Here is a 27,661-nt window from a genome sequence, read left to right as displayed (position 1 = left end):
GTTGCTTTGATAGCAGCCTTCAGCTCGTCTCTCATTATCCTCTTAACAACAGAGAAATCAGCTTCTTCATAAAGCTTGTCAGCAGATGGAAGCATGAAGTGCTCTAAAATCTCCAGGTAGACTCTGCACTGATGTGATAAAACACAATGGACCAACAACAGCAGATGACACGACACTACAAATCCTCACCGACTATGGAAACTTCACACTGGACTTGAATTCTGTGCTTCTCCACTCGTCCGCTGACTCTGGGACCTTGATTTCCAAATGAAATGTTAAATTTACTTTCATCCAAAAAGAGGACTATGAACCACTGAACAACGGTCCAGTTCTTTTCCTCCTTAGACCAGGTAAGACTCTTCTTTCCATGAATATAATTGCACTCTGAACAGCCAGCCCAAAACGTAATTATCAAGATTAAAACAAAAAAAAAGGCCTGAAATATTTCACTTTGTGTGTAATGAATCTATAATATACGAAAGTTTTACTTTTTGAATAAAATTATAGAAATAAATGAACTTTTCCACGATATTCTAATTTTATGAGACGCACCTGTCAACTTACCACAAGGTGGTTTCACAGCTCCTTGTCTGTTCTTCTTCCTTTTTCTGTTCAAAACACATCATCATCAGTATAAAAAACATACACAATAAATAATTAGCTGATTGAAGGCAGAATGTGTTTTCTTACCCTTTTATATTTACAGTACAGTACAAGTCCTGCTGCTAAAACTACAACCAAAATGGCTCCAACCACCAAACCTACAATAACACCTGTGACACCAGTTTGACTCCCTGAAACAGAAAAAGATTTGGTTTATTGAACTTGAACTGACTGATAATTCCTGTAGCATCAACATGTGAGGTTGCAATCTGTTAATAATGCTAATATGTTCATGTTGCCAGGTGGGAATCACACATTCAGTGTTAGTTTGAAGAACTTCTGGAGAGTTTTAGACTTGTTCACTTATTCATCTCAGAGAGCAGAAACATTTTCTCTGCTTAAGGTGATCAGCTTGATGTTTACAGCGATCATAATTCAGTTACACTTAACACCCTCGCGAACAACAACTTTACTAGGGCTGCATCTAACGATTATTTAAGTATTCGAGGCTTCTATAGATTTCAATGATTCATCGATGTGTCGTTTAAGAAGTACTTTTGCTTGGCGGCAGCAGCGCCCCCCTCCGGTAACGGGATCAGCTCTGCACGTTTTTAGATATAGATAGATATTTTTCAGGCTCATGCAGACTACACGACTTTCAGCGTCAGCCGAGTCGTTCACACAACTTGCAGCCATATGACGGCAGTCTTGAAGTCGTTGTGGCGTTCACACTACGTGACTGATCGGTGACAGGGAGTCACAAACACTACACAAGCTGACAGATGCCGTCGTGCTGTTGCCGAGGCGACACAAGTTTCATTTAACGGTGGACGGACGGTAACATTACAGAGTTGTTGTTTTCATTAGCTTGAAATAATCCCAGACTTTGGACACTTTCTTCTTTGTCCCTCACTATTTTCTCTCTTCCTTCACTTTGCAAACAGCTCCATCATAATCACGTCGTGGTCACAGCATAAGTGCGATGTGCTAATATTAAACCTGTGATTTTATGCTGATAGTTTGACAGTTTCATATATGCACCTAGTAATTAATTTTCAATGAGAGGCGAGCGGGGAGGAAGAAAATGTCAATTTGACAGGCGGGCGCCATCCCACTAAACTGTCTTCGCTGCCAGAGTTGAATTGTCTTCAACTTTTTTTGTACGCAGCACAACTCAATGGAGGAGAGTCTGATCCTCTCAGTTTGTGAGTTTGCAGAAATAATAGTTAACTGAACAGTTCTCAGACATCAACAGGAGGGAATTCTTATGGCAGAAAGAAAATACAGCTTTGTACAGTAGTTGCCATGTTTACTCTCAATAGAGCGCCTGGCGTTTACACGCAGAGCGCCTGTCTGCCTGTCTGTTCACATGTGGAGCAGCGCAACCCAGTGGGTCCAAGCGAGTACGCAGGCGGGGAGTCGACTGAAAGGATCTTTATGCTGTTTTAAACTCACATTGCTTTTATCGCGCGAGTTGGACCGCTGGACTAAACTTTTTCAGACAGGAAGAGACACTCCTCCAGCGTAGTCGCTTGGCCCCACAGGGTTGCTCTGCGCTCCTCATGACATACAAACATTTTGCTGCGCAAAAATTTAGGTGCAATAAACGATGAAACTGATGCCGAAATTTGTTAAAAATACTGAGTCATGCTTTGTCAGGTCTGTCAGCAAGATGACAGGATTACAATTTTTAAAATGATTGAGGCTTGTCTTTGACTGCTGAATTGTGCCTATAGAAAAATCAAGACATTTAGATATAAATGTTGTCAGTCAGTTTATAGTCAGTATATTTGCTGCACGAGCGGTTAAAATTCCAACACAAAGTAGCGAGAGAAGAACATGACACAGCTGATCACGACACCTGTGGCTCTCTTTGCTGTCCCCGTCGCTCAGAGACACTTTGCTGTGTTTGACTGTCTCTCTGCTCCAGGATGTTTCCCTCTGAAGCAGCTGTGAGCTGCACTTTTTCAGAGGAGCTGCAGTTTACATTTGGATCTGTGGTTTGATATCTGTCTGGTCAGTTTCTGGTTTTCTACCTCTGATGAAGAGCAGTGCGCTCGTCTCATCCAGTACAATCCCAGACGGGCTCTGTGTCTGTCAGACGGTCTAAAGGAGGAAACCTAAAACCATATCAGCAGAGCAATAACGCAGTAGTAGTAGATTTTGTTACAATATTATGACTTAGCAGTTATGAAATTAACTGAGAAAAGTTGATCTACAGGAGAAACAGCAATACAGAATGCCTGACAGCCTTACTGCATTATATTTCTGTCAGGGTTTGGTGAGCGCAAAGCAGGAGAGCACCCAAACGCACTGGAGCAGAGATGCAGTTCAGGAATTTTAATTCCAACAAACAAGGCAAGACAACAGGCATGAACAAAACTCACGGGTTGTGGAGAAAAGGCAAAAGGCAAAAACTGGCAGCGCCAAAACATGCACTACACTCATCATTCAACAATGACCAGGCAAAGACTGAGGGAAACAAGCATGCATATATACACAGGGTTAACAAGCTGGGTGGGGATACACAGGTGAAAGACGACACTAACGAGACACAGGCAGGCAGAGAGACGGCAGGGAAAAACAGAGAGATTAGCAGGCAGGAAGATTGCTGAGGGGGAAAAGACATCACACAAGTTACTGAACACTAAACATATCAGAGTAATATAAATAAACTAATACAAGCAGATAGATCACAAATAAACGAACACGAACAAGGAACACAGACAGAAGCTAAGATTAAACAGAGCAGACATGAGCAAAACAACACAGAAGTACACAGACCTGGGGTCTCATTTATAAAACTGTGCGTAGAATCCTCACTAAAAGTGTACATGCACTCAAAAGCCAAAAATGGCGTACGCCAAAAAATATTCAGACTTATAAAACCGTGCATACGCACACTTTTAAGCAAATTACCTTTATAAATCACAATCAACTTGAAATGTGGCGCATTTGTGAGGGAGGCTCCATGTCCGACCCTTAGTTTCCTATAAATGGTCAGTGAAACGCCCCTCATTAATATTAATACGTTCTGACTGCATGAAGAAAAGGAGGCGAAATCTGACAGAGAAACTACAAAACGACATTTAACTCAGTGTGACACTGATGTTCCTTTTGGTGAAGCTGAAGCTGTTTGGTGGGTAAAAAACGTACTTTCATGCAACGCTTGTGCACCGGAGTAAAGGGAGAACCGGAGCTCCACCCCTTCATAACCGATCTGCAGGAAGGGGCGTCCCTCTTGAGTAGTGACGTCACTGACTGAAGGGGGACACACACACGCAAGATGGGATAGTAGGACAAGTAGGCCTATTAATTAATAATTAAGATTCCTGATTAAACTGTACAACATATTTGAGGTGTTCTTTTGCAGAAATCTCCATTTGTGTTTATGATCCTCAGTCATGGTTCTTTTGTGCGCCGCAAATTATGTTAAAGTATGTTTTTTTATTGCGCACTTCAGGGAAAAATCAATCAAACAAGTGTATTATTATTTATAAAGGCTTTAAGCGTATAATAAAAGAGGTAATATTTTGATATATTTTACACAGTAGTAGGCCTGTTCATTTCAAACAGTTTCATCCTTCTGCCATATGAGTCACAGTTTCTCATTTCTCCTCTTTATGTGCGTACGCATGGTTCAGAGTTTACTTACGGGACGCATATTTTCCCGTCAAGTTTGTTTTTTATAGATCACAACCTTTGCTTGGGAGGTGGCGTACGCACGTTTCCAGCCCTGTTTTGTACGTACGCAACATTTATAAATGAGACCCCAGGAGTAAACACTTAAGACATGAACTAAAGGTACAGGACTAAGAACTAAGACATTGAACTAGGAGCTAAGATACGAGACAAGACAGATACGAAGTAACATAAAGATGCGGATGAATAAAATAATAAAGGCTACACAGACTTAAGCAGAATGATCAAAATCAGATTAATTAATGAAACTGGCTGAGAACATAAATTGACATCTAGCAAACAGACAGAATCCAAGCATGATGGTGCAGAACTTACACATGAGAGACAGGCATCTTGTTTGTTGAAAAAAACGTGAAAGATATCTGGGCTGGGCCCCCAATGTTTCAAGAGCCTGGAAACGTCCCTGAAGTAATCTCCTGTTGTGTCCGGTCTGTATAAATCTGAAGTCGTCCCACTGAGCTCTGGAAGCTACAACAACAACAGTGGGACCGGAAACACAGCAACTCGCTGCTGAGAAGCATGGCGTGGGGATTAAGGACACTGCCTTCGAATAGTTTAGGTCATACTTGTCAGACAGAGACAGTTTTGGTGGCTCTATTTCACCTTCTGTGTCCCTCACATGTGGAGTACCCCAGGGTTCGATTCTCGGGCAAATTCTTTTTCACTCTATTTGCTTCCCCTTGGATCAATCTTTAAAAGAAATAACATCAGCTTCCATCTCTACGCAGATGATTCACAAATCTACCTGCCCATCAAAATAAATGATGGTAGTTCTTTAACAAGATTGGTTGACTGTTTTAATGATATTAAAGCCTGGAAGGCATTACATTTTTTAAACTTTAACGAGAGTAAAACAGAGGTCATGGTTTTTAGACCCAGTGGCACCTCTGATGTCTCACAGATAGACCTGGGCATTTTGCAACCTTATGTTAAGTCTGTTGTAACAAACCTGGGAGTAAAAATGGATTGTGATTTTAAAATGGAGAAGCAGATCAATTCTGTTGTGAAAGCAAGTTTCTTTCAACTTAGGCTTCTTACTAAGCTTAAGCCCTTTTTATCCCTCACAGACTTTGAGAGGGTTATACATGCATTTATCACAACAACTTGTGTTGTATTTTGTCTATTTATTGTTTCATGTCATTGTACAGCAGGTGGTCAACCTGGTTGTTTTAAATGTGCTTTGGAAATAAAGTTTGATTGATTGATTTATTATTACACTTCTGTTAATACTGTAAAAAACTGAACATATCCACTCTCTATTTATATATTATATTTAGATTATTTGTATATATTTTTTACTCATCTACTTATATTATTAGTTTAATTCTTAAATACCTTGACATGGAAGTGAGCTGTCTGTAATTTTCCCCCCGGGATCAATAAAGCATTTCTGATCCTGATAGCTATCTATAAACACCTAGAATATTCTGCTGTGTGTAGTTAGATTTTGCTTCTGAGAGTAAGTGTAATCACTCTTAATTAATGTATTACCCGCACAGAAACTATGAATTCACGTCCCGTTTCTGGCCTCAAAGAAAGGCTACACGCACACGTCCGTGGCCGACTGAAGTCAAGCCAGCCTCCACTTCGAAAACGACAGTCAAGTAACTTGCCAAACTCTACTCATTCATAGGTGTAAATACCAAACAAAATAAAATAACTCCACCTTCATTCCTCATGCCATGCGCAGTCAAAAACTGCTTGCTCCCAATGTTTTGAACAAAACAAATTGGAGCTTAGATGAAAACCAACATTGGATCAAGTGATTTTTTTTTAATGCTATTTAAGAATATTTTAAAATTTTCATTTTTCGGCCCCTCCTTCAGTATCTCCATCTTAGCCTCTTTTCTAACGCAGTTAAAGGCTCTGGAAGCTCTGACCGTATGTTGTTGTATCTCTGAAGTAAAAACTTCACTCACCTCCTTCTGCAGGAGATAACATGCAGAGAAAACTCCAGACCACCAGACACAGGGCACAGCCGACCTCCATCATCCTCTGGATCCATCTGATCCTTCACATTAACACAGAAACTGATCACATGATGTGATCCGCCTCCCTCTGCTGGCTGTAATAAAATCCTCCAGAACTCTCAGGAAAAATGTTTGAGCTCTAAACCAGCTGAAGATACTGAAATAAAATCAATTCAACCTGCAGGATGATTCTGCATTAAGAAGGAAGACAAAACAGACAGATCAATAAAAGATGGAAGTGAAACCATTAAATGAGAGTAGGCCAGTTGACTGTAGGCTACATTACTCAAGTACTGCACTGAAGAATATATTTAAGGTAGGCCTACTTGTGGATACTTGGGTCTCTTCTTTTCATGCCACTTACTTCTACTGTAGCCCACCACATCTCAGAGAGATGCTGTTTTTTTAACTTCACTACATTTATCTAACAGCTTTAGTTACTTTACAAATTAACCTTTTACAAACAAAATAAAGAGTTTATAAAATATGATGTTTTTCTAGAAATTAAACTTCCCAACATTTTCTACCAGAAGGCCCTACTGTTGTGAATTAATTTGGAGCATTATAGCCTAAATTGTTGTCATTAATTACTAGAGCAATGGTGGTCTGCATTGTCATCATTTAAAGTGTTATTTTATAGTGTAAAGTTAGGATCACAGTGTTAAAACTCTACAGCTCTGAGTGTATGTGCTCCTTTCTGTATCTAACTGCCCAGGCACATGTGTGTGTGTGTGTGTGTGTGAGCAAGTTCGTGTGCTTTGGGAGAAAATGGAGGGAGCATCAAAAACACCTGCAAAGGAAAATATAGAAGCAGATTTTGTATTACAAAACATACATCAATATAGTCCATCACAGTAAGAATGTCCTGTTTCTAACACAGAGCACACAAAAAAAAACCCAGTTTATTCCACAAAAGTCAGGTTATGGAAGAAATGGCTTGATCAAGCAGAGTGCATGCAGAGGACACAGAGAGGAGGAGCAGGCAGTCAGGGACTTTCCCAGATCCAGGTGCAGTAGGAAAGAGAGCCGAGAGATGATGTGAAGCCAAGAAACAGAGCTATAAAAGGAGGTCCAAAAGGAGGTGAAAGTCAGTCGTTACATGGTTTTCATGTGGACTCGGGTCTCTGTTCTGGTAACAGAATGGGGCTCTATTTTGCACCGATCTCTGACTCACTCCGGTGGAACTTTTGTATTCTAATTGGTGTCTGTTTTTGTTGATAATAAAAATGTTGGTAAAAGTTCAAGCTTTCTTATCTGGCCCAAGTCTTGAATTTTTACACATTTGCGACATTACTTGGCGAGCCGTGCCAGGAGAGTTGAACAGGGGCAGGATGACCTTGACCAAGGACGGACAACCTGTATCTCAGAGACACATACGTATACTTAAAAAGGTAAGCAGAAAACCTTTTTCTAAAGTTTCTGCATAATAGTGTGTCTGAGTACAGGATTCTCCGCCCAGGTGAAGTTTCTGAAAGCTTCCTCACTCTAGAACCTAGTTAAAGTACAAAAAATTAAGGAAAATTGTTAAAAATGTAACTGAATTCACTAAATTCACTAAAAAAGACAAAGCAGATACAGATTGAGAACCACTAGGGTGTCAGAGATGGGTGCAAATCTAAATGCAGGCAAAAAAGCAGTGTGTCAAAGTGTGTGCAAAGCTGGTAGATTAGATGCGCTTTTATGTTTAATTGTTGGCTTTTAAGTGTAAATAAGTATGTAAATAAGATTTGTAAATAAAATAAGAGTTTTCCAGCCATTATCGTGAATACCGCTGTTTTAGGGATCGCAGCGCTTCAACTGAGTGTTGGGGAGCTTCGATCCCATCAGAACAGGACTGCATAGGCGAAGTGAGCTGATGAAGAGATAAGAATTTAAGAGCTTGCGGATACCGCCGACTCGGAGAGTTGTAGGGTCACAGCTGAGTGCTGGGGTGCTTCACTCACTAGGTCAGGGCTGAAATGGGCAAGTTGGCTAATAAGACAGTCATTCTGTGGCTACCGCTAACTTATATCGCAGGATTTCAACTGAGTGTTGGGGCTCTTCGATGGTAGGTTAGGACTGCACGGGCGGATGTACTATATAGCACGTTACCGCTAGGAGCCTAAATAGGACGGTGGCAGGATAGGAGGATAAAGCGTGCTTAAAGTTAAAAGAAGTATTACGCTCTCATGTTGAGGAAGTGGATTGAGTAGCGATTTATAAAGACAGATTTTGTGTTGAGGAAGTGTATCATTTCTGTCTAAGCCCTCATGTCGAGGAAGTGGATTGAGAGGCTATTTGTGTGTAAACAGGGTCTGTGTTGAGGAAGTGAATCAGACCCACCAATTTGGAAGAAAACCTAGGTAGTGTAAATTAAGTCTGTGTTGAGGAAGTGCATCAGAAGTCCATTTGAAAACCTAGGTAATGTAAATTAAGTCAGGGGCCGGCACGAGATAGGAGTCAGAAGACGTACGTGCATGTAAATATTGCTGAAAATATAGTTGATAGCTGTGTGTTAAGAAAAAGTGCATATAAATGTTACCAAGGCCTAAAATAATAATACTAATAGTTTGAGTCTTGAAGCCTCATGTTTAAGACCATTAGATAAAAAGTATAAAATAATGACAGTTGAATAACTGATCTAATATTAAACTAACATAAAGCTTAAGGATAACAGATGAATAGAGTTGATATGGTGATATAAATAAGTATAAGAAGTTGATGGAAGGAGTTATAAAGTACTAGATATATGAATATATATTGATGAAATAGTTAATGTGGACTAGTATAGTGTAAAAGTCTCAGATTGAATTGTGATAAAGCTATGTGCAAAATAAAGAAGTGGCAGTCCACGCCCGAATAATGAAGACTGGAAGAGAAAAGAGAAAAAAAGGAGTTTGCTCACGCTAGCAGAGAGGAACAGAGCAGGAGCTGAGGTGCAGCTGTGTGAGTGTCCATGTGGGGGAGGACAGCAGGCTGAGAGAGAGAAAAAGAGAGCAGTTCAGCCCTAAACCAAAAGTTATGAGAGTTTTGTGATCTGTTGCACCTTTCTAGGATAACAACAGCACGTTATAGCAAGTTACTCATGAGTTAATAATAACAGAAGTTATAAAAGTTTTTCGAACCAATAACAGCTTGAGAGTAAGCAGATTAGTAAAAGAACGGCAATGACTGTTGGATACAGAAAAGAAAAGTGCAGTTGAAACAGCCTACTAAAGTATTATGATAATAAAGGAAATTTAGTTCAGAATAACAGGCTGAAGACACTTTTTGGTCGAGGAGAAGGAACAAAACTAGAAAAATTATGACATCTGATAAAGTTTGCCAATTTATTGGAACATAGAAGTACAGATTGATAGGCAGCAATGTGAGGTGTTATCCATGAAGGATTTAAGTTAGAGAAGGGATTGAGAGCCATCAATTTTGTATTAGATGTGAGAAAATGAATTTGATATTTTAATAGTTGTTAGTTTCACTGAAGTTAGTTATTTTTAGTAAACTCTGCTTTGATGATTTTTCAGTTGAATAGCTCTTTGATATAGAAACAAGGGGAGCTGCCTGAGTTTCTTTCAATGAATTGTTTCATTCTAGTTTCTTGGTTGTGTGGCTTTACAATTAAATGTCTTTTTCTTTTTCGAGGCATGAAGGCCGACCAAATTCTAAAGTTTCCAGAGAGTAAGTGTTTGCTCGCAGTGAGTGTGCGATGGCTGTCCTGGGAGGCACACAGCAGGTGAAATTAAATGGTAAAGAGCAGAAAAAAGAAATATTAGCTGCAAAGGTGGTCAAAGGAGGGAGCTGTGGCAGCAACATATGTGGTAACAGCACAACTAAGTAGTTAACGATAAAATAAAAGACGTCAGATAAGAGATAGAGAAAGCTCAGAATAAAGGGAAAATAGAGAGAAACAGTTTGACCAACAGGTAGACAGAACTGACATACTATATAGCCTTTAGTGAAGGAAAAGTAGTCACTGAGACAGAATAATGAAAGAGCCCATCCTGTTAGTTAAGGTCTAAATAGATATACCCGCAGATCAAGAAACGTACAGAGCAAGTGGAAGAAAGATATAAGTAAGTGCATTTAAGGGCCAGTACAGGCAGAAGAAGAAGGAAAAGAATTAGGGTCTTTAAAGGGTTGAGTTCAGATATAAAGGAGAGATGGAAAAAGAGAGGCTATATTAGAAAGGGAGGAGACGAGAGCTAGATATGAATAGGAAAAAAACAACAACTCCCAAACAAAGAACTGAAAAGTTAAAAGAGGTGGCAGAAAGGCAACAGTCTGCCTACAGACCAAGGAACCTGCAGAGCACAACGAACCATGAGACATGACGACAGCGAGACAGAGCTACAATGGACAAGATGGCAGCTCTGAAGTTTCATGAAGAAGGCGAGAGAGCAGCTTCAAAATGGACACAGCAGAATCTGACTGTGAGGAAGAAAGGGAGGTGATACAGGAGGCGTTCCACAGAGAGGCGTTCCAACCTGATGCATCACAGGCCAAGCCCACCTCCACTGACGTCAGCGTCTTCCCAACGCTGAGGACGCAGCGAGTCAGACCACATCTACCATCTACAGTCGAATCATAAAGAGGACAACACCACCTTAAAGACTGCGAACCTAACAGCACAAAGTTTAAAAGGTCAAGAAGGCTTCACTGTGAAAATGAACTTCAGCCAAAATGCTCTCACATGTTACCGAGTGCTTCATCACCAAGGAAGAGCTTTCTGTCTCACCATGGCCAACTTTACAAATGGTCAGACTGTCAGAGGCCTTGAAAACTGCAACATCTGCTGAAAAAGAACAGTTTGAAGACCTCACAGGAGTTTGGGAGCAGGAGTGTTGATAATTTGTAGAAGAAAAAATAGCAAGATAGCAAGATATGTCATTAATAATTGATTCATTAACACAAATATACTGAGTTAATAACTTTGGTGTCCTACTCTCCTCCAGCAGCCACCTGATACTAAATTTCAGCAAAAAGGGATCAGAACATCAGGCATTCCTTGTGTTTTTAAACAGAGTTTTTAGAAAAAGGGATCTAGTGGGGTTATTTTTATATTATAATTGTTAGATATCACTGTCTGCTCTGGATTTGTGCAGAGGAACAGCCAGCGCAGAGCTCCTCGATGTAGCAAATACAAAGACAGGCAACCTTTCAGGCTTGATTTTAAAGAGGCCGAAAGGAGAAGCCTCATTGAAGCCTTTATAAAGCAATTTCAGCAGCACATTGCTACTGCATGCTTAAATTTGATGATTGTGAGTCTTAAATCATGACTGACCGTTGTCATGTATTCCACAGGAACAACCAAGCAACTGTAATGATAACCTGAGACACACGTGTGATGCTGAACATCTGAATTAATTTATGTTTTCTTTCTGTTTTTGTTGAACATCTGTGTTAATCTATGTTTTCTTTCTGTTTTTGTTGAACATCTGTGTTAATCTATGTTTTCTTTCTGTTTTTGTAGGTAGTATTAGTAAACTAGTTTGAAGTATGGAAGAATTGTAGTGCACTAATGAATAATAGAGTGTTTCAAGATTTACTATTTGTACGTCCAATAGCAATGTAATTCAATACACAGATAAACAGGATGTTAGAGGGGTTAAATTGCAAGCAAATATAATATCTAGGAAGCAAACTCATGTTGAAAAAGATTGATATTTTACTCACAGATAGAAACAATAGTTAAAGTCTCCAAACTACAAACAGTAGGATAAAGCTCACTTATTGGTAATAGTAACAAGTACAGTTGCAAGCAAGCTTAATAATTCTTCACAGCCAGTCAAAGACCAGAGGAGGCCACTCTCCTATGAGGCCTCGTGAGGCAGACGCAGCAGCAGGCAAGATCAAGCGCGACCTGCACCACCACAGAGACGACGTTGACAATCACCAGCTATGAGTCCAAGTGAAGCAGCAAAAGGAAGAACAAGACTGAAACTACAAACGACTGAGCGCCCTCAAATTGGTTCCCCAAGAAACCTGAGTGCCAAAAATAAGTTCCACAGTACCACGGAGTAACTTTCAAAATGGACATCATACATTTTTATTGGACATTTTGCATCATTCTGAAGTGTCACATGAATGATTGTTGAAACACTCTTATGTCTGGAAAGTTCACTATGCACCCTGTGATTGTTTTGATGATGTGTGCCTTTCAACACATTAGGTGTTGTTAAAATTGTTAGCTTGCTAAAGTATATAAGAAAAGAGCAGCTCACTGCATAAGATATTATTTGTTTCACAAGTGTAAACCATTTACAAGATATATCTCACTATATTATAGCACGTATAGGTAGTTTAATATGTTAAGCTCATTTAAAGGGAAACTCATTTAAAGGGTAATAAGGAGAGAGGAGTAATGGAAATCCTTGTCATTATAACTTGCTCAAATGTGTTAGAAACAGGAACATCCCACCGCATGATTATTGATTATTTCACAACGTGTAAACACTAATTTTCTTGAAGGTCTGCAAGTCTGAGGAATAGGTTTCAGATCTGCAAATACAATAGGCCGCCTATTTTCAGTGGTCATAATGTCGTGTAAAAATTCAAGACTTGGGCCAGATAAGAAAGCTTGAACTTTTACCAACATTTTTATTATCAACAAAAACAGACACCAATACCACCAAATACAAAAGTTCCACCAGAGTGTGTCAGAGATCGGTGCAAAATAGAGCCCCAGAACAGAGACCCGAGTCCACATGAAAACCATGTAACGACTGACTTTCACCTCCTTTTGGACCTCCTTTTATAGCTCTGTTTCTTGGCTTCACATCATCTCTCGGCTCTCTTTCCTACTGCACCTGGATCTGGGAAAGTCCCTGACTGCCTGCTCCTCCTCTCTGTGTCCTCTGCATGAACTCTGCTTGATCATGCCATTTCTTCCATAACCTGACTTTTGTGGAATAAACTGGTGTTTTTTGTGCTCTGTGTTAGAAACAGGACATTCTTACTGTGATGGACTATATTGATGTATGTTTTGTAATACAAAATCTGCTTCTATATTTTCCTTTGCAAGGTGTTTTTGATGCTCCCTCCCTTTTCTCCCAAAGCACACGAACTTGCTCACACACACACACACACACACACATGTGCCTGGGCAGTTAGATACAGAAAGGAGCACATACACTCAGAGCTGTAGAGTTTTAACACTGTGATCCTAACTTTACACTATAAAATAACACTTTAAATGATGACAATGTAGACCACCATTGCTCTAGTAATTAATGACAACAATTTAGGCTATAATGCTCCAAATTAATTCACAACATAATCAGCTATACTTCTCTATTAATGAACTAATTCAGCTGTACTTGTATACTGAGTAGTTTAATTCAGGACAAAGCCTTCCATTTTTTAAGTTCTTTATGTTTTAAAATCTTGTAAAATTTGTAAAGTAGCTAAAACAGTCCCAGAAATGACCCAAGTAAAAAACTGTATTCAAGTACAGTCTTGAGGTACTTTACTTGAGTATTTTGGTTTTATGCTACTAAATACTTGAAAATATTGTACTTTTTACTGCAACACATTTTTAGTTACCATGCAGATTACGATTGTACTCAATATATATGACTAAATAATAAAGTCATTAAAATGATCTCCAGCTGGACCAACTGTGTGTCTATCCATTTAAGTTTTAACAAAGATAATCTATTTTACTCGGTCTCTTGACAAACAGCATAATTCCATGAAGTCAAAATACAAAACATGATTTTTTTACTTTAGACAATACAAAGAGTAGAGTAGTAGTAGTACAAAAAACCTGACTCAAGCGTCATCTCTAAAATATCAAAAGATACATAAAGTCTGATTAATGATCCTCAAACATCTCAACAAAGACAGGCGTTGTATTTGTATTGAGTAACTGGAAACAATTTGTCAGTTCATTAATTAGTTACAGTAATTAAACAGCAGCTACACTGACTTTATTAGGTACCGAGGTACAAACTGACAAATCAGATCCATCTTTATTGACCAGACATGTGAACACATACAAGGATACAGGAAGTTGTTCTTAATGTTAGAACATTTTACAGACCTACAGTTAAAGAACGGGACAACACAGCTGAACAAAGACTGTAAACAAAAATAAAGAGAAGTAATATGTACAGACAAGTGGTATGTAAAATAGATACGTATATAAAGCAACAATGAACTACAACATACAATGACTATATACAGTCAAACTGTCTAGGAACATTTTAAACAAGAACACATTAGTGCATAGGAATATAGATTTCTGCACCGCATTAAAGGACTCCTGTCCTCTGATCCCCGTCTGGTTCATCTTCTCCAGACTTACAGGCTGAAACTAAAATCTGCAGCGTCTGTCTCAAGACTATGAGGAGACGGACCAACAAAGCAAAGCTGGAATTACAGGCTTTGACTGGCTGCAGCTACAGACAGACAAATAGAGAGAGGTCTTCAGGCACGTTGCTACCAGCCATGCTTCCGTGCATTATGGAAATATCATGAGAAACGGCGACACCTGATTGGGCAAAAGTGTTTCCATCTCCCATTTAGCGCATTAACTCTCTTTCAAAAAAGAGAAAAAAACACCTTAAGCCAGTGTAAAAACATTTTTCAAATTTTGCAGTTTCTTATCAATCTATTCTAATCAGATACTTCAAAAAAAATGGGTGTTCGAGTGTGTTAGTAGTAGGGCTGACCCCGAATAGTCGAAGATTTTATGCTTCAATGGGCGAAGCCTGGCCCATTGAAGCATAAAATCTCACAGTCGAAGCATCGCCGCGAAACATGCCATTTTGGCGATATGGGGGTGCTCAACGTCTGATTTTACATAGAACTACCAGTTTTCTCCCAGTAAGTTAATATAAAAAATAAATTAATATACAGACTGTTACAATATACATTTCAATGTTTAATGCTGTAAATAAACATGTAAAAAGAATAAAACTTATTAAGAGGTCTGGTGAGTTCCACCTCTTTTTAACTCCTCACCAACAGACTTGTTTCATTTTCAAACTTCAACCCCAACCAACGCTGACTCAAGTGAGATCGCTTGAGAACAGCTGCTGGGAACACATGCTAAAATTTGTTCTTCTTAAAGGGACATGCCGTCATCACAAGCTGTCGTATGCATAAAGTTATTAACACCTGGTTTGATCACAGAATAAAATAAAAGTGCATGATCCTCCATTTAGGGGTCTCTTGCTTTGTCCGCCTTTCCGAGCAGTCCAACGTGACTTGATTTCTCTCTGATTGTGTCTTATTTAGGTCAACATTTTAGCAGAGACAGCAGTTCTTTCAGTAATTATTTATTCATTAGATGAATTACAGCTTGTCATGCAGTGCAAAATTATTTAAATGTGAACACATTCTGAAAGAACTCTTCTGTACTTACGATAAGAAGGTTTCAAAGCTCCATGTCTGGCCTTCCTCTCTGTCCAAAACATCATCATCATCAGTACAAACATACACAATAAATAATTATCAGGTGAAGGCAAAATGTATTTTCTTACCTTTTTATTTTTGTAGTACAGCACAACAAGGCCTGCTGCTAGAACTACAAACAAAATGGCTCCAACCATCAAACCTACATTAAGACGTGTGACACCAGTTTGACTCCCTGAAACAGAAAAAGATTCAGTTTATTGAACTTTCTACTAACCAAACTTCCACGAGTGGACTGAGATAATTCCTGTAGCATCAACATGTGAGGTTGCAGTCTGTTAATAATGCTAATATGTTCATATTGCCAGGTGGGAATCACACCTTCAGTGTTAGTTTGAAGAACTTCTGGAGAGTTTTAGACTTTGTTCACTTTTCCATCTCAGCAGATATGTTTTCTCTACTTAGTTTGATCATCCTGATGTTTAAGGCAATCATAAATTCAGTTACCCTACCAACCACCACCATAGCAAGCACCCAATCACCCAAACCACCACCTAGCATAACCCTAACGACTGCATAGCAACCGCCACCCAGGAAGTGAGCTTACCTTCCTCTATTCTCAGAGGTGTGTTGTTTATGTATGTTTGTCATAACCAGCATTGCAGAGTTCCCAGGTGTCCATCCTCTCTTGTTTCAAAGACAAGTCTTTAGTGTGAGTAATTTTCTGATCAGACATCTGACGAATAAGGTGTGTTATTATTAATATCATAACACAGCAGTGATGTGGAAATTAGACAAATGTTAGGTTGTTTTTATTACTATTCTAATGTGCTTTGAGGGTGATTTCAAAAGGGTGATAACCTATTCAATTATTAATTATGACAAGGTTTTGAAATTTATTTGGATCAATTTGATATTAATCATGTACTAATTTTTTAAATTTAGCATAATCCATAAAGTAGTCGTCAGATTTATTGATTTTATAAATAATTGTTAGGTGCAGCCCTGCTGTACAGTATGCTATGAGAAGCCGGCTAGGCCAAAATTGAATCCCTCACTTGCACATATGATGCATGCGTTCCATTTGTCCAAGAGTTCAAAGTCGGAAATTTCAACAGGAATTTAATTTTACCACTTAAGTCAGATTTCTGACTCGGAAAGTTGGGAGAACCTCACCAACCTCAAAATCCAGCTCCAGGAATCAACAGTAGTGAAAGCTGTAGTAACTTACTGTTTAATGCACATATGTCTTATTTCCACCAATGTGTCCCTGAGCAAGACACTTAACCCCTCGTTGCTCCAGAGGCGTGCGACCTCTGACATATATACCAATTGTGAGTCACTTTGGATAAAAGCGTCAGCTAAATGAATAATTATGAAATATTGGGGAGACTAAACAACCACTACACAAACGCATGGCTCAACACAGAAGGGCCAAATCCTCAGGTCAAGACTCTGCAGTCTACTTACATCTGAAGGACAGAGGACACTCGTTTGAGGACCACCAGGTGCACATTTTAGACAGAGAAGATGGATGGTTTGAAAGAGGTGTCAAGGAAGCATCTACACCAGGGTTGAGAAGCCGTCATTGAACAGGGGAGGGGGTCTACGCCACCACTTATCCCCCACTTACAATGCTGTCCTTTCATCACTTCCCAGGAAACTCAACAAACGTAACCTATTGGCCTCAGGTGAAGATACCAACGATGGTCGTTCAGTCTTGGCCACAGGTAGTCTTAACGACCGTAACGACTGTCGTCACAGCAACAAGGAACACTAACGAACCAGCGGTATCGATGACCCGGGCCAACGACCCCACTGAGGTTAAATAGCTGAGTTTCCCTGCCAGTCAGTCAGAACTGAAGAAGTCCTTTGGATGAGGGACGAAACGTCTTCCAGTATCTTCAAACAAGTCCAGTTGCCCTTGATTTTTAACCTTCGTTGGATAATTATGAAACGCATTTAAAGTAAAACAGGAACCAGAGCACACGACACAGAGACAGGAAGTTAAACCAAAAACAACATCAGCAAAATCCAAAACATCAAGAAACCCAAAACCGTGACAGAAACTCAGGCAGGCGGCCTGGAGGCTGAACAGAACAACACACAGGTTTGGAGGGTGAACTGATCCAGAACTGAGAGACGTCCAGGAAACTGGCAGTGAAGGCAAAACCTCTCTGGAGGCCGGCAATGAACCCCTCTGGGAGCTGGCTTCAACGAGGCTGAGCATGAGGCCAGTGACATTACTGAAAACCAAGAGCGGGTTCTGAAGGCTGGACAGTGGGACCAGAGACCCGCAGCAGAACTGAAGGCTGGTGACCACCTGAAGCAGATGCGCTGATGGAGCCAGGGGTTCAGAATCCTGCAGTAGCTCTGGGACGCGGGTCTGCTGCAGTTCTGGTTCTGAAGCTTGCTATAAATCCGCAGGGAATGGCATGATTGTAACTCTGTAAAGTCAGGAGCTGCAGTTCTGACTCTAGAGATTGCAGCAATGCGGGAGGCAGCAATTCAGCAGGGAAGTGAAGCTGCTGCTGCCACACTCAACAGAGTCAGATGTTTGCAGCAGCTCAGCAGTTGCTTAAGCTCAAAATGATTCGAAGATACATCTCAGTAGGGACAGGAAGCTGCTGCAGTTTTACGGCTGGAGACTGCTGTATTTCAACAGGGAAAGGAAATGGCAGCAGTTCAACTGAGTCAAGGGGTTGCTGTACTCTAGAAGCTGGAATAGGGTTGCAACTAACTATTTTGATAGTCGATTAATCTATCAATTATTGAAACGAATAATCGACTATTTGGATCATGAATTGCAAAATGACACAATGCCTCTCATTTAGCTATTAGCCTTTAAATTAAACCTGAGGTTGTTTTAGGCATGTGCTAATTAACAGTCAAGACAACAAAATAAATACTGCTTTCAAAAATGCATCTTTTAATGAACATTTCTGCTGCAGCAACATAAAGTTCCACTGAAATCACGTCCTGATAAGCAGCTGATCTGCTGTTTAGTGACGGAGCAGCTTTCACGCCAGTACTGCAATGCAGTGGGGCGGATTAGCCGCCGCCTCACGCACAGACAGGAGAACTGTTTTCTCTTCTTTAGAAAGTATGAAATTGTCGGGTGTTGTCTAATCTTGCACATTCTGCGGCAACACGTTCTCCAGCTGGGAACGTCGCCATGAGCGATGCATCGTTTATGATCGTAAAGTCAGGGCACATCTGGAATGTGAACGCAGCCGTCGTGTATCATAATTATGTGCTACTCTCAGCGCCATTACTGTAACAATCAAATTGACCAACTGTATAGAAAACGTTTCAGCTCATAACGTCAAGTAACGCGGCTTTAACGTGAAGCTGGCTCGCTAACTAGCTTAACGAGACGAGTCGTCATCATCCACAGAGACACGACGTTACACGCCTCCTCTTCAGATGCTCCGGTGTTTCCAGGAGAGCTCAGCTTTGCTGCAGTTCACGACCTTTCTGGCTGTATGAAGAGTGAAATGCTGCCACACTCTGGCGGTTTGATGTTGTGAAGGTTTTACTGCAGCTCTGATGTTATTTTAGTAACTTTAATGTTACTGTTGCTACGGCCCGATGACGTCATGAACGAATCGATTATTAAATTTGTTGGCAACAAATTTAATAATCGATTTTTGTCGACTACATCGATTAGTTGTTGCACCCCTAAGCTGGAACCTTGGGAAAGTTCACTATCCGGGATTTATTCAGGCCCAGGTAGCAGTAGACTCAAAACCCCGAGCTACTGATAGCTAGAAGGCCAACAGTCAACCATCTGGAGTGATGGCTGCTGGCTGCTAGCTGGTTTGGGATGAAGGCAGGCTGCTGGCTAGCTTATTGCCTACAGGACAGAGTTAATGCAGGTATCCATGGCAAAAAGACACTTTCCACCTTAAAGCAGCTACATCCAGGGACATCGCTGGTTCTGTCCTTCAAACAGCTGTAAACAGTTTAAAAAACTGCGGCTCTTTATCCACTCAGATGTCCTTGGTTGCTAGACCATCTAATAATATCCACTGGGTCCAATTCGCCATGTTCTCAATCTGTCAGGGTCATCAATGATGCTGACATAAGAAACATATTTGGGGCCCAGATGCAGACACTTACAAGGCAGAGGTATAGTTAGCAGGACTTTATTACACAAACGGGTGAAAGTTATGAAGATGAGGTTGGCATGCCGTCACACATGATAGATGTAACTGTATTGCAGGGCTGTCCCGACTATTGATTTACAGTCGAATCAGAATTGTGAAGTATTTCCTACAGACGACTGATGTGGCAGCTGTTTGGTTCAGCGGTCGACATGCAATCACGATCTCAGGTTCAGGCAGACACACCTGTGAAGGTTAGGGTGAGGGTTAGGGGCTAAGGGGGGCGGCTTTCAATGCCTTAAAGAATAAAATAGTTAGCTAGCTAACGCTACAAACCTTATATCGCTAATGCTACTACTTTTTATAAAAAAAACAAATCAATCTTGTTTCACACAGGAACCAAACGCTGGTCTCCCAAGCTAATTTGCAATCCATTCACTCAACCCTTCAATCTTAAGAAGCTGCAGTCTCATTAGATACTGTAACTTACACTGTACATCTAAGTCTAAACTGAGACTAATTGTTGACCCTTTCCTCTCTGCTCTGCTCGCATGCCATTCACCTGCTCTTGTGCCGGGATTTGCATGCACATCTCGGTTCCTAGGGGGTCGATTCCAAGTACTGTTGAAAAACTATATAATATTCTTTTTGTGGTGCGTCAATGGTGATTAATGACTGAGGATCCTCGTTCTTTAAACTGCATCTTATCTGCGCGATCATGCGCAGTAGACCCTGGTGCCAACAGGAAGTAGCCATGTAGAACTACTACACAGGACCAAAACTGGTCTCATTGCTCTCCATTCAAACCCTCAGAGTGGCTGAGGCAGAGTTTCCATTAATTATACTCTCTATGACAGCTAGTTTTTACCGTACCAGAAATATAAGACCCCTTTACACTATTACTTCACAAGCCCATTTCAGCCAGTAATTCCTGCTTAGTACAAAAAAAACAAAAGATGACTGAAAGACAAACGAGGAAGTGTTACCCAAAAAAGACAGAAAAATCTAAAACGTCAATAACCCCATAACCATGAAAAGTAATATTTTTTACTCAGATAGACTTGATCTTACCTTTTATCCTCAGCAGGGTGTTCCTGCCAAATATTAAACCTGACATTTTATGCTGACACTTTAAATGACAGAAACAGTTTCTGCTCATTTAGACTTGATCTTACCTTCTATCCTCAGCAGGGTGTTGGTTATGTTTGTCTCCTCGTCAGCGCTGAGTTCACAGGTGTATATCCCCTCCTGTTTCAAAGACAAGTCTTGTAGTGTGAGGCTGCCTGACTCAGACACACCCTTCACCTGCTGCCTCCACTCCTCTGAGACTGTGTAGGGGACGCTGGTCCTGGTCCGGTTCAGGATGATCTGACTGTGGTTGAATCTCCAGACGAGGCTGAAGTTCAGAAGGGAAGTGTTTGAGGCAGAGCAGGGGATTGTTGTGTCAGAGCTGGAACCATCGAGAGAAGCTGAAAATATACAACACAAAACAAAAGATAAATAAACAGATCCAAACACTTGTGAATGAAATCTTTTCTTACAGTAGTTTGTTGTTGTGTTGTTGCAGGAATCTTTCATATCAGTGCAGACACCAACCTGGTTTATTGGTTTAGTTGACAGATTAGACGTAATACTCACTCAGTTCCCTCGAAGTGGCTCTCCTCCTGTTCCTGCGAGTGCTGACGGTGCAGCTGTAGACCAGATCAGTAACCCTGTCTGAAAGTATCAGAGAGCTGGTGATGTTGTAGAGCTGCTGTTCAGTCTGCTGGACTCTGGTTGTGTTCTTGAAGGCCACGTTGGACGGAGGTCTGGTGGACCAGGTGAGTTCAGGCTCAGGGTAGATCCCCTCTGAGCTGCAGGTGATCCTGTTTTCTTCCTGCTCCATGTCGACTTTATGGACCGGAGCTGCAAAAACAGAGATCTTGATGGTATGTACCGATGAATTTACTAATAATTTAGGTCAAATATTTACTATTAATTCACAAATTTGACAGCACATATACATTAGGCTGGCCGTTTCAGTAGACTCCTTGGCCTCCACGACTGACTCCAGTCCGCCTGCAGGGCTCACCGTGTGTGTTATGTGGATAATTTTAATATTTTCTGGCAAAGAATGTCTCTTTTTAAGACAGACGGACTTCACCCAAACAAACGGGGCTCAGAAATGTTAGCTGCGCACATACAGCATGTGGTGCGGTCCACACATGACTTACGTGAATGACTAATCATTCATGCAGCACACCTGGACACACCACCGCTCACTGAACAGATCTCTGGCTCACTGCCACAAACAACTGTCTCCACCTGCTGGCATGTAAAGCCGTCTTCTCCCAGCGCTGTTCCACAGACTTCTATTCCTGTCATCATCACGCATAGACCAGTAAACCGAAATGTGCACATCCCACACAGAAATATTAGTAATCTCTTAAGGATTAGGACAACTGCAACAACTCCAGTTACTCATGCCGCCTAACCAAGCTCCGTATGTGTTCTCGCATCTTTAATGAACAAAGTGTTTCAAAGTTTTGCGCATTCTTTCAGAGCCAAAGCCAACACCTGTCTGATTCCAACACCAACAATCTGGTCGATCACTTCAATCATATCTGCTTGTCGTCACTAAATATTACTGCTCCTCTAAAGGTTAGGCCTACGTCTAAAGCTAGTAAGCAACCCTGGATAAATGACAGCATTCGCAGCCTAAAAAGGGAATGCAGGAAAGCAGAGCGCAGATGGAAAAAATCCAGTCTCCAAGTCCATTACCTCAGTCTGAAGGATTTATTAATTAACTACAATAACATGGTTAAGGATGCGAGAACACACTATTTTTCTGAACTCATTACTACACATAAACACTGGTGGGGATCTCTGGTACTGCCCTAGAATGGTTTTCATCCTACCTGTCAAATAGGAAGTTTTGCGTGTCTGTAAACAACTATGTCTCTTCGTTCTGTCCAGTTAAATATGGTGTGCCTCAGGGGTCGGTCTTAGGACCCATTTTGTTTTCCTTATATCTGCTTCCCCTTGGACATCTTTTCCATAAACATGGTATTTCTTTTCATATTTATGCTGATGACACACAAATGTACTTGCCCGTCAGATCCACAGACCCTGGAATGCTGAGTTCACTTAACAACTGCCTTTGTGAAGTTAAAAAATGGATGTCAAATAATTTCCTCCAGCTGAACTCAGACAAAACAGAAATCCTGGTCATCGGGTCCCAGCAGATGGCAAATCAAATACTGCCATCTGCTAGTTCCCTAGTAAATCACATTAAGCCTGTTGCAAAGAATCTTGGTGTCTGGTTTGATAGTAATTTAAATTTTGAGCAGCACACCACAAAGCTTGTTCAGTCATGTTTTTATCAACTTAGAAATATAGCAAAAATTTGATCTATGTTAAGTTTTAAGGACACCAAGACCATTTTACACGCCTTCATCTCATCACGCCTGGATTATTGCAACAGCCTTTTCACCTGTTTAACCCAAAAATCTATTGATCGACTCCAGACTGTCCAGAACTCAGCTGCCAGGCTTTTAACCAGAACAAAGAAATATGACCACATTACTCCTATTTTAGCTTCATTACACTGGCTCCCAGTGTGTTTTAGAATTGACTTTAAAATTCTATTGATCACTTTAAAAGCTCTTCATGGCCTCTCGCCTTGTTATATTTCTGACCTTTTAGTCCCATACGCACCAGCACGTACCTTGAGATCCTCGGGCAGAGGTCTGTTGTCTGTTCCAGAGTCTCGACTGAAAACTAAAGGGGACAGAGCGTTTGCTGTCAGGGCCCCGAGGCTCTGGAACAGCCTGCCCGAGGAAATCAGGTCGGCTGAGTCAGTGAACTCTTTTAAGTCCCTTCTTAAAACATACTTTTATAGGAGAGCCTTTCCCGATCTTATTTGACTTTATTTTATCCCTTTTATTTTATTCTATTTTACTAATTTTAAATTTATCTTAAACGTGTATTTTAGTCTTTTCAATGTTTTCATGCTTTTATCTTGTATTGTTTCTGTATTATTGTCTTTACACTTGTTAAAGCACTTTGTAACTTGTTTTTGAAAAGTGCTCTACAAATAAAGATTATTATTATTATTATTAGATATTTACTGCAGATGAAGAAAACAAGTATTAATAAGAAAGTTGATGGTTTTGTGTATTTACTGTGTGTTTCTCGTACCGTCCACTTGTAGGTTGATAAATGAATTCTTGTTGCCTCTGATGATGCTGGTGAAACACTTGTATCTGCCCTGGTCCTGAACCTGGACCCCAGTCAGCTGGAGCGAGGCGTTTCCTCCGGAGATCTGGTCCTTGAACAGTGATGTCCTGCCTCTGAAGCGCTGGCCCTGGTATCCCAGCTGGTCTTGGTTGTTGTAGTAGGAGTGGACAGGAGTGTCTCCAGCTGCTGTCACCAGAGTCCAGTGGATGACTGCATCAGTGCCGCCCTGGAAGCTGCACGGTAAGATGCAGCTCTCCATAAAAACACAGGACACCTCAGCATCTGCAACACATCAGGTACAAACAACATCTTTAGTTTGTAAGTTAGAAAGGAATAAATAAAGGCTTTTGTTGGTTTGCCTTTTATTTAGTTTCAGTTTGAATTAAGTGTGTTTTAAGATGAAATAACAAGGTGCATGGTGTATTTTTGGGTTCAATAAGGAAAATGTGTAAGAATATTTCTTTTGTTGACTGTGTTTATTTTTTAGACTAAAAAAAGCTAAGCGAGCTTGTGTTTGTGTGTGCGCGCTGTACTACTGGACTATCACCTCTCGAGGTATAGCATATTATCACCAGTAAATGTCTCTGCAACACAGTACACAGACTTCTTTGACAGGACGTCAGAACTTTCTTCAGTCTGTTGATGTTCGTTAATTGTCTTTATTGTTTTAAACAAAAGAAATTCATTTCTTCATGTCATCCGTCTCAATGCCTCTATTTGACATTTCCTCGCTCCTCTCTTGAACCAGAGGTTCTTCTGGTCCACCATCCCAAAGCTCTTATTTGGGTCCGAAGTGAGTGTCTGCCATGGTCCAGCTCAGCACTGACAAAAAAATGTCTATTTCAACATAAATGGTGATGTCAGCAGCGTTTGTATGCAGGTTCCTACTGTCACTTGTCTCAGAGTCATTTGTCACTGATTTACATTTGTCTGTAGTACAACAGACACGTCTCTTTAACATTGTGTGGAGGTCGGGTACAGAGCCCAAGGAGTGGCAGACTGGGGTGGTGGTTCCCCTGTTCAATAAGGGGGACCAGAGAGTGTGTGCCAATTACAGGGGTATCACACTTCTCAGCCTCCCCGGTAAAGTCTACTCCAAGGTGCTGGAACGGAGGGTTCGGGCCGATTGTTGAACCTCAGATTGAAGAGGAACAATGCGGTTTTCGTCCCGGTCGTGGAACAACTGACCAGCTCTTTACTCTCACAAGGATCCTGGAGTGGGCTTGGGAGTATGCCCATCCAGTCTACATGTGCTTTGTAGATCTGGGTCCCCCGGGAGATACTGTGGGAGGTGCTGCGGGAGTAAGGGGTGAGGGGGGCCCTTCTCAGGACTATCCAATCCCTGTACATCCAAAGCGAGAGCTGTGTCCGAGTACTCGGCAGTAAGTCGGACTCTTTCCAGGTGAGGGTTGGCCTTCGCCAGGGCTGCGCTTTGTCACCAATCCGGTTTGTGATATTCATGGACAGGATATCGAGGCGTAGTCGTGGCGAGGAGGGGCTGCGGTTCAGGGGGCTTGGGATCTCGTCACTGCTTTTTGCGGATGATGTGGTCCTGATGGCATCATCGGTTTATGACCTTCAGCTCTCACTGGATCGGCAGAATGAGAAGCGGTTGGGACGAGGATTAGCACCTCTAAATCTGTGGCCATGGTTCTCAGCAGGAAACCGGTGGAGTGCCAACTCCAGGTAGGGAATGAGTCCTTACCCCAAGTGAAGGAGTTCAAGTACCTCGGGGTCTTGTTCACGAGTGAGGGGAGACTGGAGCAGGAGATTGGCCGGAGAATCGGAGCAGCAAGGGCGGTATTGCACTCGCTTTACCGCACCGTTGTGGCAAAAAGAGAGCTGAGCGGTAAGGCAATGCTCTCGATCTACCGGTTGATTTTTGCTCCTACCCTCACCTATGGTCATGAAGGCTGGTTCATGACCGAAAGAACAAGATGGGTTTCCTCAGGCGGGTGGCTGGTGTCACCCTTAGAGATAGGGTGAGAAGCCCGGCCATCTGCGAGGAGCTCAGAGTAGAGCCGCTGCTCCTTTGCGTTGAAAGGAGCCAGTTGAGGTGGTTTGGGCATCTGGTAAGGATGCCTCCTGGACGCCTCCCTAGGGAGGTGTTCCAGGCACGTCCAGCTGGGAGGAGGCCTCGGGGAAGACCCAGGACTAGGTGGAGAGATTATATCTCCACACTAGCCTGGGAACGCCTCGGGATCCCCCAGTCAGAGCTGGTTAACATGGCTCGGGAAAGAGAAGTTTGGGGTTCCCTGCTGGAGCTGCTCCCCCCGTGACCCGACCACGGATAATCGGATGAAGATGGATGGATGTAGTACAACAGGTGATGCACTCCCAGCACTTAAGAGAGCTAATTTTCTGATAAATCCTCTTGAAAATCATTCTAAAGGTTATGTGTACTTCTTCAGGTTAAAGTTTTGGGTTTGTATCCAAATTCAAGCTTTTGTAAGCACTCTGTACTTAAATAAACAGATGAAGGTTACTTAAAGTCTTTATTATGCTGTTACAGTATATAAAACGTTCCTTCACAAACATTAGTAAAAGGCATGTAAAAAGACGTACAGATTAGCCTTAACAAAGCAATCTGTTCACTGAAAACACATAATAAATATATTTTGACTCATGGCCTGACTTCATTGTCCTGTACTATAGTTCCACATTGCCTGCTAATATAAATCACAAACAACAGAAATTATTATCCTCCTGGTCAGATTCTCAGAGACAGAGTAGCATTTTGCACGACACTTAGACACATGTTTGTTTCAGAGCACAGCAGACTGAACAGATGGCAAAATATTAACTGGATCTTCTGAAGACAGTATTTTGTATTTGTTGCATGCATGACCGATTTTTCTCTCTGAGATGTGCAATGGATCTGGTTTCCCTTTGCATCCAACTGATGAGGACCCTTTGTGAGGACCCACGCTCTCCATTATGTCAAAACATCTGCCATTACTGTGACCTGGAAGTAGTTAGTCTAGAGAAAAAAGGTATATTTGAGTTGTACTACTCCTTACAATAATACTAGACACCACTACACCACACAGACTGCACCACAACATTAACAAAAAAATAAAAATAAAAACATGCACAAACTTTATCTTATACCAGATCTCAAACAAAACTGAATCGTTGTTTACCCTGAGTATTAAAGCCTGAGGCAACACAAATAGATAAATATTGTATTTGTCTCAAAGTCAGAGAACAGAGAGCTCACATTGTAGCTCTGTAACGGTCCCTAATCAGCCGATCTGTTTATGAGCCTTTGTTGTTGACTGTTCAGTCTGTCCTGATAATAGGAAGCATTTGTAGGCTAACAGTAATGAGGTTTGGTCCAGTCAGCAGGACGATCTGCGGTGATGAGGCCTGTTTCTACGGTATCAGTAAAGTAGCCTACATGCAGTCTGCTCTGAGAGGGTGTATGCGGTAAGTTTCGGTTTATTCTCCACCTCCTCTTTATTGTTCATCTCTCCGTCTTCGCTTCTTTTCTAAAGCGGCCGACCAATAATTTCAGTGCGTCCAGAGCCGCACTTAATTCTAATTCTAATCTCTGAAGTAAACGTTAAACTCACCTCCTTCTGCAGGAGATAACATCCAGAGAAAAATCCAGACGGCACAGCCGACCATCACCACCATCATACTTTGGATCCATCGGTTTCTTTCACAGTAAAACAGGAACTGGATCACACATCCCGTCCCTGCCTGCTGTAACAAAGACCCTCTTCA

At 41.3% G+C, this 27,661-nt stretch overlaps 1 protein-coding gene and 1 pseudogene across 1 annotated transcript; one reads left to right on the top strand and one right to left on the bottom strand.

The window, feature by feature from the left end:
* The window catches only part of LOC119896614, an 858,889-nt pseudogene that overhangs the window by 116,013 nt on the left and 715,215 nt on the right, over nt 1-27,661 (top strand).
* LOC119896892 (CD276 antigen-like) lies at nt 643-27,661 on the bottom strand. Its single transcript, XM_038710310.1, has 5 exons — nt 27,508-27,661; nt 23,894-24,214; nt 21,353-21,619; nt 20,890-21,183; nt 643-794 (listed from the first exon to the last, which is right to left on the bottom strand). Exons 1-5 carry the CDS (start codon nt 27,572-27,574, stop codon nt 658-660), a joined length of 1,086 nt encoding a protein of 361 aa, XP_038566238.1. The 5' UTR covers nt 27,575-27,661; the 3' UTR covers nt 643-657.

Source organism: Micropterus salmoides, unplaced genomic scaffold (assembly GCF_014851395.1).
Source record: "Micropterus salmoides isolate LMB-PRFRI ecotype aquatic unplaced genomic scaffold, ASM1485139v1 Ms_hic_scaffold_1, whole genome shotgun sequence".
Taxonomy (NCBI): Eukaryota; Metazoa; Chordata; class Actinopteri; order Centrarchiformes; family Centrarchidae; genus Micropterus; species Micropterus salmoides.
The sequence above is the reverse complement of the archived record's forward strand: the minus strand, read 5'-3'. Positions and strand labels throughout refer to the sequence as shown.